This window comes from Chionomys nivalis, chromosome 3 (assembly GCF_950005125.1).
Source record: "Chionomys nivalis chromosome 3, mChiNiv1.1, whole genome shotgun sequence".
Taxonomy (NCBI): domain Eukaryota; kingdom Metazoa; phylum Chordata; class Mammalia; order Rodentia; family Cricetidae; genus Chionomys; species Chionomys nivalis.
Window position 1 is genome coordinate 81,087,635 of NC_080088.1, and position 15,889 is coordinate 81,103,523.

Below are 15,889 nucleotides of genomic sequence, written 5' to 3' on the forward strand. Positions count from 1 at the left end.
TTACATATATGTTTGAAATATCTGTCTCTCTTTCATTTGCCAATTTAATAAATATCTTAGGTTCATTATGTAGGACACAAGGTTTTATGTAACTTCATCTTGTCAATACATTCCTGACTCCTTCAGATGACATTCATCATTCAAACTTTCATAATACATTTTACTTTTCAGACACATAGATTATATATTGATTTGTATCTTAATGATTCATAATGTATTTGCATTTAGATTCAGTAGTAATTTACAAAAAAACTCAAGGTATAAAATATTAACAAAAATGATTTGAGTGTGTTAAAATATTTGGAGGTAGCAATTAGAAAATTATACTTGGAATTTTATATTATACGCCATATTATGTAATCAGTATGGTGGTTTATGAGAAATCCATGTGTTTTATTGTTATCCCAAGTTATGGTCATAGGTCTCTTCTGATATGCAGGTCTTTCAGTGTCAAAACCAGACCTGATCAGGTTTCTTGAACAAAGCAAAGAGCCCTGGAATGTGAACTTTGGAGAGTCAGAAAGCAATGAACAAGGTAAGCCAGAATGAAGCATTGGCACACGTGGGAAACCTAGGGCATGGAGAAATTCTGCCCTGAAGTGGGTGCATGGTGTAGGAGGTCCTTTTGTTTATGTGTTGTTTTAGTTGGGTAATCAATAAAGAAACTGCTTGGCCTAATAGGGCAGAACTTAGGTAGGCAGAACAGACAGAACTGAATTCTGGGAGGAGAAAACAGAGTCAGAGTGAGAGTTGCCATGGAGACACCAGGTCAGACATGTTAAATCTTTCCCCTTAAACCACAACCTCATGGTGAACACAGATTAATAAAAATGGGTTAAATCAAAATGTGAGAGTTAGCCAATAGGAAGCTAGAACTAATGGCCAAGCAGTGTTTTAAATAATAGAGTTTCTGTGTGATTATTTCAGGTGTAAGCTAGCCGGGTGGCTGGAACAAAAGGCTCCCTCTCCCTGTAACAGACACACAAATATTTCTACCTAAAATTATGTAAAAATTTCACATTGAATGATTATTCCAAATTACTTTATAAGTCTCTGTCATATAAAATGACCTAAAAATTCACTTTGAATAATTAACTTAAATTATGGTATTAAGCTGAAGTAAAATGATTTATTGCTTTATCTTTGATCTCCACCAGGCCTTGAAATGAACAATATTGAAATGAAAATTAGCATTAAAAGGTTTTACAATGTTTAAAGGAGTATTGCTCTGTTCCTGTTCATGTCTGTTTGTCTGCTCTCATGACAGAATTACATGGTTTTCACTGTTGTGTAGTCTCACATAAAATCAGGAAATATAAATCTGATAGTTGTATTTATTTTGGAAGATTGTAGAGTTCATTCTTTGTGTCAGATACTATAGAACTTAAATGTAACTTTTTCTATTTTCGCAAAATATTCTTAAAAATTAATACTTGTTTAGGGCCATATATGTTATTGGTCTAATTTAATGTCACCTACTGATGTATGAATATCAAAATTTATATGTTAATTTCCACATGAATGTTCTATGTGCACTTGTTTTCCTTTGTGTTTTACATCTGTATTGGAATTTGTTGGGAGAAACAAATTTGGATATCCACAATATTTTACTTTTAATACTTTTATTAGTGATTTAAGAATACCTTGCAGTGTCATTTGACCCAATTCAACTCTCCACTCTTCCCATGTTCCACTTCCTCCAGACATCTTCGGGTTTTTCTCCTCTTCTTGTTTTTACATTCACAGTGTTCAATCTGAAATTCTCATAAAATTGTGGGTGTTGAGCATGACCTACAATATGGTTGAACAATCAGGAGCTATACATTCTTAAAATCAATATTATTCCCTTTCTCCAAGCATCTTTAAATGATAGTAGCTTCTCAGCAATGCCTGGATCTCCAGGTCCCTTCTTACTGTCTCCCAAGGATTTTAATCTGGCTTGGGATTGCACAGGTCTATCCTAATTACTTCAGTTTATATGGGCTGTCATGTTTTGTACAGAAAGCACTATTTTCTTATAGTCATTCATGACTTCCTGCCTTTTTATGTATTATTACTCTATCCTGAATGAGCTCTGAACAGTCCGTGGAATAAATTTGCTATAAACATACTCGTTAAAATTAAATATTTTCTTATTGTTTATAACATGTCCATCTGTGAGTCATCTTTAGTTGTCAAATTCTACTAGATGTTTGGGAATGAAGGCTTAGAGATGCAACAGTCTGTGGGTAAATCAATAGAACATTAAAAATAATTTTAATACCAAGCAGAATAATGGTAGTAGTTGGTACCTTCTATATTTTAATAATGCTTCTTGCATTAGCATGAATACTCCTCAAATTACTCTACAAAATAAAAACATCAGACACTGTGAAATCTTTTCATGAAGACAGTTACCTTGATACCTATACCATGTATACACCCAAAATGTAAGTGAAATATATGCCAATTTCATTATGAACATATATACAAAAGTCCTCAATAAAATATTTGCATCGTATATCCAAGAACATATCAAAAAGATAATCTACCATAGGCTTTATGTCAAGATATGTAGGGATAGATAAAAAATTCAAAACCAATAAATGCAATCTACCACTTGTACATACTTAAAGTCAAATTCCAGAAGTTCATCTTATTAGATACAGAAAAGCCTTTGACAATATTAGCAGCCCTTCTTGATAGAAGTCTTGGAGATATTAGGGGTACAAGAAATATACCTGTACTTAAAAGATGCAATTCACAGAAAGTGTATAGCCGACATCAAACTAAATGGAGAGAATTCAAAGCCCCTCCACTAAAAAAGGGAACAATGCAAGTACTCAATCTCTCTATATATATTCAATACAGTACTTGAAATCTTAGCTTGAACAAGAACACAAATGAAGAAGATCTAGAAGTGACTAATAGCAAAGGAACAAATCAAAAGAATGTTATATGCAGATTCTATGATTTTATGTATGAAATACTCTAAGAACTTTATGAAGAAACTTGTCCAAATGAAAAACACTTTCACCAAGGATAGGAATGCAAAATTAATGAAAATCAGTAGCCCTCCTATATACAAATGAAAAAAGTCTTAAATAGAATTCAGGGAAATGATGCCTTTTACAATAACCTCAAAAAATAGTTTTGGGTAATTTTGAACTAAAATAGTGAAAGACCTTTATAAAAACTTTAAGACATTAAAAATGAATTGAAAAAGATATTGGAAGATGGAAAAATATACATGCTCAAGGATTGGACAATTGATATAGTAATATACTGATTCAGTGAAAACCAATTCAAAATCTAACACAATTCTTCTCAGATCTCAAAAACACAGTTTTCAGCATCATGTAGATAAAACAAACAAAAAACACACAATAGCTTAAACAACCATAAAAAATAAAACTATAAACAATATACCATTCAGAGTTTTAAATTATACTACATTTTTATAATAATTATTTTTTGTACAATAATGGTATGGCTGAAAAACAGATATACTGATCAAAAATCAAATTGTAGATACTAACTTATGTTCACTCATCTATTACATTCATTTTGTAAAAGAATCTAGAAAAATGCACTTGAAAATTAAGAGCTTTTAATCCTAATTTTATCTAAGCTATTTCCAACAGACCCTAAGTCTCCAATGAAAATATAGTTTTCTCCAAGAGAGTCTCAGGAGGGATAAAAGTAACACTTGCAGGAATTCCCCATAACCAGCACTTGAAGGATATCACCAACACAACTCAATGAAATTTTTGTACATTCTTTTCCTCCCATAATGTTTAGTTTGGGAATTTATTTTTATTTATGACCTTATGGTATCTTTATGTACATTACACCTTCTAGAGTTTTGTTTTGCTTTGTTTTATGCAATTTTGTGGGTACAAATGTGTGTCTTTCTCTCTACAAATGCTTACTTTGCTTTTTCTTTATTTCCCATTCTTTTCTGATCCTATCTGATTTCTTTAATTCTGATTATATTATTTTATTGTTATTCTTTAGATGCCTATTTGTTTTTGAAGAAGTGACTGAAATTGGGTAAATTCAGACATAAATAAAGATGGGGATGATCTCAGGACATTTGAGGGATAGTCATAGAATATATTTCATAAAAGCATCTATTTTCTGTATAAGAAAAAGAAAAAAATGTATCTCTGATAAAAAAAAAATCAGCCCTAGTGAATTTCCTTGATGTCTGATATTTTTTTATCTCATGTTTTCTTTTTATTTTATTTTATTCTTTTTAATTAAAATTTCCGCCTCCTCACCGTTTCCCATTTCCCTCCCCCTCCTCCCACATATTGCCCCCTCCCCCACTCCCCTCCCCCTATCCCCACTCTTCTTCTCCTCCCCCTACTCCATTCCCCCTCCCTCTCGACACTGAAAAGCAGTCCAAACTCCCTGCCCTGCAGGAAGACCAAGGTGCTCCCACTTCTATCTAGGTCCAGGGAGGTGGGCATCCAAACAGGCTAAGCTCCCACAAAGCCAGTTCATGTATTAGGATCGAAACCTAGTGCCATTGTCCTTGGCTTCTTATCAGCCTTCACTGTCTGCCATGTTCAGAGAGTCCAGTTTCAACCCATGCTTATACAGTCCCAATCCAGCTGGCCTTGGTGGGCTCCCAATAGATCAGTTCCACTGTCACAGTGGGTGGGTGAACCCTTGTGGTCCTGACTTCCTTGCTCATGTTCTCCCTCCTTCTGCTCCTCATTTGGACCTTAAGAGCTCAGTCCGGTGCTCCAATGTGGGTCTCTGTCTCTATCTCGATCCATTGCCAAATGAAGGTTCTAAGGTGATATGCAAGATATTCATCAGTATAGGATAGGATCATTTCGGGTTCCCTCTCCTCAGTTGCCCAAGGTTCCCACTGGGGACATCTCCCTGGACACCTGCGAGCCCCTCTAGAGTCAAGTCTCTTGCCAACCCTAATATGGCTCCCTTAATTAGGATATATATTTCGCTGGTCCCGTATCCACCCTTCCTATATCCCAACCATCCCATTCCCCCAAGCTCCCCCCATCCTCCCCTTCTCACGTTTCTCACCCCATTTCCCCTTTGCCCCATGCCACCTCACCCACAAGTTCCCAGTTTTTGCCCGGCAATCTTGTCTACTTCCCCTATCCAGGCGGATGACTATACGTTTTTCTTTGGGTTCACCTTCTTATTTAGCTTCCCTAGGTGATGGAGGTGGGTCTTGTATTAATCTGTTGTTTTTATTGGTTAATTAATAAAGAAACTGTCTAGGCCCATTTGATAGCCAACCCTTAGGTGGGTGGAGTAAACAAAAAAAAAATGCTGAAAGAAAAAAGCTGAGTCAGGAGTCGCCATGATTTTCCCACTCCAGACAGACGCAGGTTAAGATCTTTCCTGATAAGCTAGCTCATGGTGCTACACAAAATATTAAAAATGGGTTAGATCAATATGTAAGAGCTAGCTAATAAGAGGCTAAAACTAATGGGCTAGACAGTGTTCAAAAAAATACAGTTTCCGTGTAATTATTTCAGGGCATAAGTAAGTCATGCGGGCAGCCGGGTGCCGGGGACGCAGCCCTGCCGCTCGTATTACAACAGAGAGCCCTGCCGCTCCATATTACAACAGAGTGGCACCCAACACAGCAGATAGTGACTAAACTGTCTTTGGAATTTCCTGCTTCATAAAAATGTGTCTGCTGTATACTATGGGCCTGTAGGCCAAAGATTGATACCCCAATGGTACAAAAGAACTTTGGGTGACTGTCCAGGCAGCGAGATGTCTCTGTCATTTCTAAAGTTTAAAGTTTCTTATCTCTTGTTTGCTTAGGTAATATTATATCCTTCTGGAGTCTTTGATGGAGTTAAAAAATGGTTAGTTATAGTTATAGTTTTCCTTACTTATAATAAAAGATAAAATAGATATAAATATTGTAACTGTAATTCTTGCTTGATAACCGTTTTGTTATATGTAATTTTACTATGTTAAAGTAAAAGCCTTTCTTTTTTGTTTAAACAGAAAAAGGGGAAATGATGGAGGTGGGTCTTGTATTAATCTGTTGCTTTCATTGGTTAATTAATAAAGAAACTGCCTAGGCCCATTTGATAGCCAACCCTTAGGTGGGTGGAGTAAACAAAAAAAATGCTGAAAGGAAAAAGCTGAGTCAGGAGTCGCCATGATTCTCCCACTCCAGACAGACGCAGGTTAAGATCTTTCCTGATAAGCTAGCTCATGGTGCTACACAAAATATTAAAAATGGGTTAGATCAATATGTAAGAACTAGCTAATAAGAGGCTAAAACTAATGGGCTAGACAGTGTTCGAAAAAATACAGCTTCCGTGTAATTATTTCAGGGCATAAGTAAGTCATGCAGGCAGCCGGGTGCCGGGGACACAGCCCTGCCACTCATATTACAACAGAGAGCCCTGCCGCTTATATTACAACACCTAGGATCACAAATTATATGCTCAATGTCCTTTATTTATATCTAGAAACCAATTATGAGTGAGTACATCCCATGTTTCTCTTTTTGGGTCTGGGATACCTCACTCAGGATAGTGTTTTCTATTTCCATCCATTTGCATGCAAAATTTGAGAAGTCATTGTTTTTTACCACTGAGTAGTACTCTAATATGTATATATTCCACACTTTCTTCATCCATTCTTCCATTGAAGGGCATCTAGGTTGTAAACTTGTGCAACCACTTTGGAAATCAGTGTGGCGATTTCTCAGGAAATTTGAGATCAACCTACCCCAAGATCCAGTAATACCACTCTTGTGAATATACCCAAGAGATGCCCTATCTTATGACAAAAGTATCTGTTCAACTATGTTCATAGCAGCATTGTTTGTAATAGCCAGAACCTGGAAACAACCTAGATGTCTGATATTTTATGGATCTCTTCGTTGGGTATACATGATTCTCTGTAGACCAGTTAGTAGTAACTGTTTCCAGTTCATCATTTTTTCTTACCTTATTAATTAATATTCTGTCTTCTTTCTTAATATTATTCAATTTGTTCATTTCAAGAGATTGTGGAGATGAGTTAAATTCATTGAGATAAAGCAATTTCATGAGTATAATTTTTTTGCACTTGGGTTATAGTCTTTGTTTATAGATTAGTTACTTACCTATTGCTGTGATAAAATTCCAAGATAAAGGCAATATATAAAAGAAAGATCTATGATGATGAATCAGAGGTAGCAGTTGCCAAGGGTTAGAGCATCAGTGAGAGGTCCCATCTAGATCCACAAGAGGAAGTAGATAGTTAACTGTTGTTATGAGAAGGCTTTAAAATTCTCAAAGTCAGTGTCCAAGGACATAGCTGTTCCAGTAAGTTGATACCTCTTTATCCTACCCATAAATATCCACCAACATTAGGCTATGTATTCAGATATGTGATTATATTGGGTCATTTCACTTAACCCAACATAATCTCATTAATTATTCTGAAAATTATGATTGGAAACTCTAAGGTAATATAAACTCAATCCTTCCATCTTTATAATGTATTTAATGTATGTTATAAAATATATTCTATCCATTTACATTAAGAAGACTGTTTTATTAGAATAAATGATTTGAAGTTTATTTTATATAATATTCCATCTTGCATATATGTCTACGTATGTATAAAACTGTGTCACTTATATATCTGAAAACATTTCACCTAAGTATACTAATTATAATAATTATATATTTTTCTTTCTTCCAGTTTCATATTCTCATCAAACGCAAGACCTATTTTCACAGGAGAATAGACAAGATTGTATCCAGAAGTTGGTATCAGGAATAGCTGTAAGTAGTGACTTTAAAACCTCCCATTTAAGGATGATTTTAATATTTCGTGAAGAAAGAAAAGGGAATGGATTATGTCATGATGGAAATAATCTCTGTTCATCAGCCATCCTGGGCAGTACTAGAAATAAAGGTCAATAATTTCTACCTTATCTTGAAAGAGTTCACATTAGATCCCTTACAATTATAGAAACACTTTCTTCAGTTAAAAAAAAATAAGTTTTAAAACATGTTTTTTTCTACAAAAAAAATCAAAAAATCTGAAAACTGAATGAGGTGTATTCTATTAAACATTCACTAGAGTTTTCTCAAAAAAAATTTTACATTTTGTTGCAAGCTATTGATGAGATAAACATGAGAAATTTTTCTCAATCAAATGAGACTGAAAATATATCATAGAATTTTCAGTCATGAGAAACATTACACATTTAATGATGCTATTAAAGCCTTTCCTAGGAACTCTAAGAAGAATAGTTTTCAGAATTCTGATCATAAAGGGACAAATTTTCAAAACGTCAAATCACAGTATATCTTTACTCATTATATAAGTTCATAGAAGAAGTCTAACTTTTCTAAGAGACAATATATACATGATAATTGTAAGGATGATTTTGATTGTAACACACCTTCTTTTTGTTTCAGCATGACCAAAAACAAGGGAGGCATTATATAAACAATCAAAATGAAGATAGACAAAACAATTGTATAGAATGTGGAAAGTGCTTCAAAAGATATGCATGCCCCACTATGCATAAGAGAATTAATTCCAAAGAGAAGGAAGGCAAATGTAAAGATTGTGGCAAGTCATTTACACATCATGCAAACTTTCAATCTCACCAGAGAATCCATACTGGTGAGAAACCTTACAGGTGTCAAGAATGTGGCAAGTCCTTTACCTGGGCCTCAAGTCTTCAGACTCATCAAAGAACCCATACTGGTGAGAAACCTTATGGATGTCAAGAATGTGGAAAGTTCTTTACCCATGTCTCAAATCTTCATACTCACCATAGAATCCATACTGGTGAGAAACCTTACAGATGTCAAGAATGTGGCAAGTCATTTAACCATAGCACAACTCTTCACATTCACCACAGACTCCATACTGGTGAGAAACCTTACAAATGTAAAGAATGTGGCAAGTCCTTTACCTGTGCATCAGCTCTTCACACTCATCACAGACTCCATACTGGTGAGAAACCTTACAGATGTCAAGAATGTGGCAAGTCCTTTACCTGGGCCTCAGGTCTTCAAACTCATCACAGAACCCATACTGTTGAGAAATCTTATAGATGTCAAGAATGTGGAAAGTCCTTTAACCAGGTCTCAAATCTTCATCTTCATCACAGACTCCATACTAGTGATAATCCTTACAGATGTCAAGAATGTGGCAAGTCCTTTACCTGTGCATCAGCTCTTCACACTCATCACAGAACCCATACTGGTGAGAAACCTTATAGATGTCAAGAATGTGGCAAGTCCTTTACCTGGGCCTCAGGTCTTCAAACTCATCAGAGAACCCATACTGGTGAGAAACCTTACAGATGTCAAGAATGTGGCAAGTCCTTTACCCAGGTCTCAAATCTTCATACTCATCACAGAATCCATACTGGTGAGAAACCTTACAGATGTCAAGAATGTGGAAAGTCCTTTACCCAGGTCTCATCTCTTCACACTCATCACAAACTCCATATTGTTGACAAACCTTACAAATGTAAAGAATGTGACAAGTCCTTTCACACAAATTCAAGTCTTAGAAAGCATCACAAAATGCATGGGATGGGTACATTTCATGAAATTTCTTAGTGTACCTCACATTAATTCATTGTACAGATCTTCATGCATTAGCCAGCTTATTACAGACTCACATCCTTCAATTAATTTTCAAATCTTAGTGAATACTTAGACAGCTATGCAGTTCTTAGGAATTTAGAAACATTGAATCCAGATTTGAACTTTATTGACATCAAACATTTGTTGTAAACAGAATTTATGCATTATTGTTGTAAACATACTAGTCAAGAATTAATTACTATGAATAGGTAAATATTTCTAGTAGGAGTAAATTGACCAATAACATTTCTTGACTGTAGGTTAAGATAATGTGTGACAAAAACAGCCAATCTCAAACTAGTTCAGATTTTGATGCACATTTAATTTCTTGGAATATGGTTGCTTATGCAATGAAATTATACTCTATATAAACATTATTTTTCTTTGATTTTTTGTGATTTATAAATAAATATTAGCTTGTTTTAAACTTAAAGTCTTTTAATTTGTGTCTTTGCAACAAAACTCTTAAACATTTTGTCCAATTTATATTGCATTTTGTTGTGATAGTCTATTCTCTAATAGTAGAGTATCATAAGTGTGAACACTTCCATGGATGAGCTGGTGGGAAAGAGAATGACACACTACATGGATTACTTTAAACTTTGTATAGTTGTGGTTAAAATCACTGTGAGATAGATGGATGATACCAATGGACATGCAAAACTGGCCAAGGAAAAGCTACAAGGCGACAGCATCAAAAAAAGAACTTTATTCATTTAGTAAAGCAGGGAGTGGGAGAGGTGGCCTTCCCAAAGAGGAACACATAAATTGGTTGTCCTGAAAACCCTGAAAACATATAGACATATAGACAGCCCTGAAAACATATAGAATAGTAACATTGCATGGATTGGTCTCTTTGTACTTAGGAATATATGTGTATACAAATTTATGTACAAAATAGCAATGCATGAATAAAGGACACAAACTTGAAAGAGAACAGAGATTATGGTATATAGTAGAGTTGAAGGTAAGAAATTGTAAGTACAAAATTAATCTTATTATTCTGTATATTTTAATTATATAAAATAAGTAATGTGTTCATATACACCCCCTTGTCTTCCTGTTATACTCCATCCATCTAAAATATTTGCCCTCACAGTCCTACAAAATTTTTCATCCTCCTTTCATATTTTTTTCTAGATTCCATTTATGAGAGAAGATGTGTGTTATTTGTATTTTGGGGAGTTGTCTATTTCTTTGACTTAATTATACATAGTTGCAACAGTTTTCTTGAGAATTACGTAATTTTTCTATGATTTTATTCATTGATGGATTATCTTGCATTACTTATGCATATTATCTTTTCTTTATCCATTCATATATTGGTGGTTATCTAAGCTCATTCCCTGAATCATCTCTTATATGAAGTGTAGAGATAACAATTAAACACAAACTCATGCACACATATATGTGATTCAGTATAGTGAACTCACTTGTTAAGTACACTCATCCAGGAGTGATTCAGCTGGTATATGTATGGTAAATTTTCAGTCATATCTATCATTATAGCATCCACAGTACCTAGTATGTCTTAGTTTACAATGACCATAGCATATTTTTTCCCACTTCCTTTGCAGCATTTAAAAAATTTAGAGTTGGCAAAAAATGTAATCACTAAAAAGGCACTCAAACCTGGAATTATGGAACACTCTAAATATTACTTTACTTTGTGAGAAATGAGTCTGGGACCCAAGAAAATGACCACAAAATCTAGAGTACTTAAGCCAGGTTATAAGTTTTGTTGTAAATGTATTGTAATGCAAGTGGTTGCCATGACTTATCTTGAGTGGTCAGAGCTTGACCTTGTATTACTCCAAGCCTGAGTACCTCAACATGGTCCACTTGGTAAGCAGAAAGTACTCGTGCGTAACTAGGGTAACTTTGCACACATATTTGTATTTCATGTGTATGTTGCCTTTGAGATACTGTCTTAGATATGCTGATTATGGATATTGTTTTCAGCATGCAGACAATAAAACTCTGCTCTTTATCATCAACCATACACAAACTGTCATGGATGTCAAAATGAGACCTGATACCCTACCAATTCCAAAGGACACATTAGAGAAATCTTCCAACTTCTAAGCACAGTTAAGGGGTTTCTGAATAGGACTCTTGTCCAATAGTACATGAGACCAAAAATCAACAAATAGGATCTTATGAAATTAAAACTTTTTATTTCAGCATAAGAAAATATCATTTAAATGGGGCATACAGAATATGAGAAAATCACTGGTGCAATAGTGACTTGACAGTTGTGTATTTAACTTCCTACTGATCTGGTGAGGCCTGCAGTCTAGGTAGGAATTAGTACCTGGTCCTGTGTCCATGGTCAAAAAACCATGGCTGGATGAGCCATATACTTTTTGAAAAATGATGTTACTGTTGTTACACTGCATGACAAGAGTAACTGCTTTGATGCGCAAAACAATCCCACACCAGTTAGTATTTAAAGGGCTATTTATTTTGGGGTTAAAACTCACAAAGCACCAACCGTCAGGAAAGGAGCCTAGTCAACAGAGCAGGAATCAAGCGCTGGAACCAAGAGAGCGGGTGGGGAGCACACCTGCCAGATTTATAGGTAAATATTGGCCTAAGGGGTACCCGCCCTCCAAACAAGGTGATTGGCTGGGGCTTCCCCTTCACTGCTTTGTAAATATTTCCATTTCTACAAATAGTTCTCTTCAGCTGTCAGGCTTGGTCAGAGGTTCTTCTTTATGGAGTGCACTGCTTTATGGAATGCACAGCCTCATAATTTCAAAATGTTGGAGTGCCCCTGAATGCTCATTCCTAAATAAGACCTTTAGACCAACTGTTCCCCCTAGACACAGGGAAACATCATGGAAGTGGGTCCTGAATGTCCTACCTGAGGGTGAGGAGGACTGCTGTGACATGTTGTCTTAGGGCATGACCTAGCTACTGCTCACTCACAAGAACTATGATCACCTGCAGCTTCAGGTGACCATGTTCAGAACTAACTGACTGTGAACCTATCTGTCCTGAACCAGACAGCTGGAGGAGACAACCAGCTGGTGGGAAAAAAAGCCTCCTAAGCTTTTGTCTCAGTACAGAAAATAAAAAGAAAGCTCAAAGATGGCCATTTCTATTACCTATCAGTTCCTGCTTTCTTTATCTGCCTCCCAGGGAAGACTGTGTCATTCCTATTCCCTCAAGTTAATGAGTTTATTGAGATTAATACAGAAATATAGGTACAGGATTACTTACAGCAGTATGAATAACTCAAATGTGTGGTATCATAAAGGCTCCCATCAGAATGGGGGACTCAGGAAAACTAGAACCATGAAAATGTCTGCATGGTTTGCTTGCAACTGACAGAGACAGAGGTTCTCATTTCTTCAGTTCTCCTTACTTACCACCTATGTAAGTTTGAGAGCAGAAGGTCCTTATTAATCTTTTAGCTCCAGCCTTCCCGGCCATGGTTTAAATGCTGAGTCTTATGAACTTCCTTCCTCTTTCCGTAGAACTTTGTGAGAGTTAAGGAAATACTCCTACTTAGAGAAGAACACACCTGTTGTAAATCCCTTATCAAACAGTGAGTCTGGAAAGCTTACATGCTAGCTATAAAGAATGATTGGTTTACATTTAGGACTGTACAGCTGCATGCATATATGTACATGCATGTAACAGCAATAAATGAAAAGAGAGGTCATAAATGAGAAACAGAGCAAGGGAGAGTGTAGGGAGGGTTTGCATAGATGAAAGGGAAGGAAAAATTCAATTATAATCTCAAAAATAACAGAAACTATGTCAAAAAGGGAGAATTGTTACATAATACTTCACCCTTTCCTTAAAATGTTAGTTGGTTCCACAAGAGCGCAGTCTACAATGGAGCTCTGCAAAGACACTAAAGCTGCACACCAGTCCTGAAGTCCCTGGTGAAGCAAACTTTATTGTTCACCTCCTCTGTAAGCACAGCTCCATGTATCATGCTCAGTGACGCGGTCATAAACACTGCTTGTCTCATACATAGTTTTTCAGGAAAACCTTTCATTCATCATCTTCCAGTCCATGATATTTGTGAGACCTCTGATAGTGATAACCAAGCATTCTGGTGCTTCCTTTGAGCCAGTCCATCAGAAATGATTCATGAACATTGCATTAGATTATGTACCTTTTTGTCAAGGAGGTTTAAGTAAGTGTATGATCTTTATTCCCACTTCTATAGCACTCAGATTAATCCCATCTGTTCTCATAGCCTACACTCTCATGTGCCAAGCTTTACCAGAATGTTTCATTGATTTTTTTGAAAGTCTTTTGTACATCAGCAGTGGAGAGAGAGAATACTTCCTGACTAAGATAGTCTCTTTGCAGGCCATTATAAGATTCAAAGGCAAGAACTAGCGTGGATTTTTCTTTTCTCTGTATAAAAGGTTGAACCTAAGTGGCGTCTTCTATCACCTTTATTCCAACAGAGAGTTTAGTGGCATCTTCTATCACTTTTATTCCAAAAGACAATTTCATTGTAATTATATATGTACTGAATTTTGTCCTAAGGAAATTTAATGGATACTGCAGGTTCACATATGATCTTGATTCTTTATCTTCCACAAACCTTCTGATTTATGATAAGTCTATTTTCTGGCTTTGTTCATATCTTTTCATTTCCATTTAGAAAACTCTACAGATTTTACCTCTGGACAAAATTTGCTTAGTAAGAAAAAGATTTTGTGAACTTTGTGGCAGAGAAGCAATAAAAACTGAATATACCAACTAATTGAATTCATTATTTTTATTAAATTTTTCAGATAAATAAACAGACTAAGATAATGTGTTTGTAAAGATGTTAGATGTCGCTCTTTTCTTTTAAGTACAACTTACTTTTTTATCCAAGATCCTTTCCACAATATTTTTAGTTTCACAGAGTCAGAGATTTAAGGAATGTTACATTTAAGCAAGTGTTGGAGAAGATATAGGTTACCAATATTTTGGGTGGGATTATATGGAGAACAAAAGCCAGACGGATGGATGGATGTGTGGATGGATGGATGGATGGATGGATGGATGGATGGATGGATGGATGAAGATAGATAGGTGATAGATAGATAGATAGATAGATAGATAGATAGATAGATAGATAGATAGATAGATAGAGAGATAGATAGATAGAAGATAGATAGATACATAGATAGATGATAGCGTATATACAGTTTTCATATTTTATTGTTTCCACTGGAGGAAGGATGGACTCCATTTTCACATATAGGTCAACAAAACTAGGTATGGGTGAAGAACTCAGAATTTGAAGAACTTGAATCTGGGCCATTTATCCCAGAAATAGCCCTCACATTTAGTTCCATTCCAATTGTTTCTCAGTGGTCCTGCTTTTAATTAAGACTGATAAGTGAGGTTAGGTGGAAGAAATAATGGCTATTCAGGCAGCCCTGGCATTTTAGGCCCCTCAAAAGCTCTCTAAAGAAATCTCCAGGTTTTGTGTAGAACTCCAGAAAAAAAGCAAGGAACCCTGGATACAGCAGATAATACAGAAAAGTTTGACAAAACATGATGAATTCTAGCATGCTGATACAGGTTATTGTAATGTAGAAGCAAGTGATTCTGGTCCAGAAATATGTAACATGCTAGATATTATGAAAATAAAAAGTAGCCCATTTTTTTTTTCCAGAACTGAAGTCCAAACCCAAGGTCTTGTGCTTGTTATTCAAGCACTCTACCACTGAGCTAAATCCCCAATCCCTAACTTTTATGGACATATTTTAGAGAAAAGAAAGAAAGAAACAGAGAATTTAAGACTTACAGTGGTTCCTACCAATGTCTGATGCCAGCTTATAGACTTTCCTAGAATATATTGAACTGATCTTGTTTGTGTTTGAGGGATATCATTGCATAGAGGGGGGTTTCTAGCACTGAACTCACCAACCCAAAGACATCTTATTTAATGATTAGCTTATAATCCTATCAGAAAAGAGGAGATGCAGCAAGTTGATGAGATGAAATGTACGTGCAGTTGAAAGGTTCAGATGAGGTGGTTCACTCCAGAACGTTAATCAAGAAATGTCAGAATAAGGAAAATTAAATACAGGAGGAACCCTGACAATATGTGAGGAAAGCCTCTATTTGTTAATGCTTTAATGATTGCCATTACATGTCATCATGGGAAGAAAAGAAATAGTACAATGAGGACCCTTCTTTGATAAATCAAGCCCACATTGTATATGATATTTTTACAGGGTGATAATACTTATGTTAAAACAATTTCATATGTTATAATCCATTATCACTCATGAGGAGGGATGGGCAGGGTGGGGTAAATCTCAACA

The 15,889-nt window shown here is 35.6% G+C and overlaps 1 protein-coding gene across 1 annotated transcript in view; it reads left to right on the plus strand.

The window, feature by feature from the left end:
- Positions 1-15,889, plus strand: part of LOC130871351 (zinc finger protein 850-like) — a 169,464-nt gene that overhangs the window by 61,242 nt on the left and 92,333 nt on the right. The window contains exon 8 of the mRNA XM_057764696.1: positions 8,545-9,419. Within this exon, the coding sequence (XP_057620679.1) occupies positions 8,545-9,419 (875 nt within the window). The remainder of the gene's footprint in view (positions 1-8,544; positions 9,420-15,889) is intronic.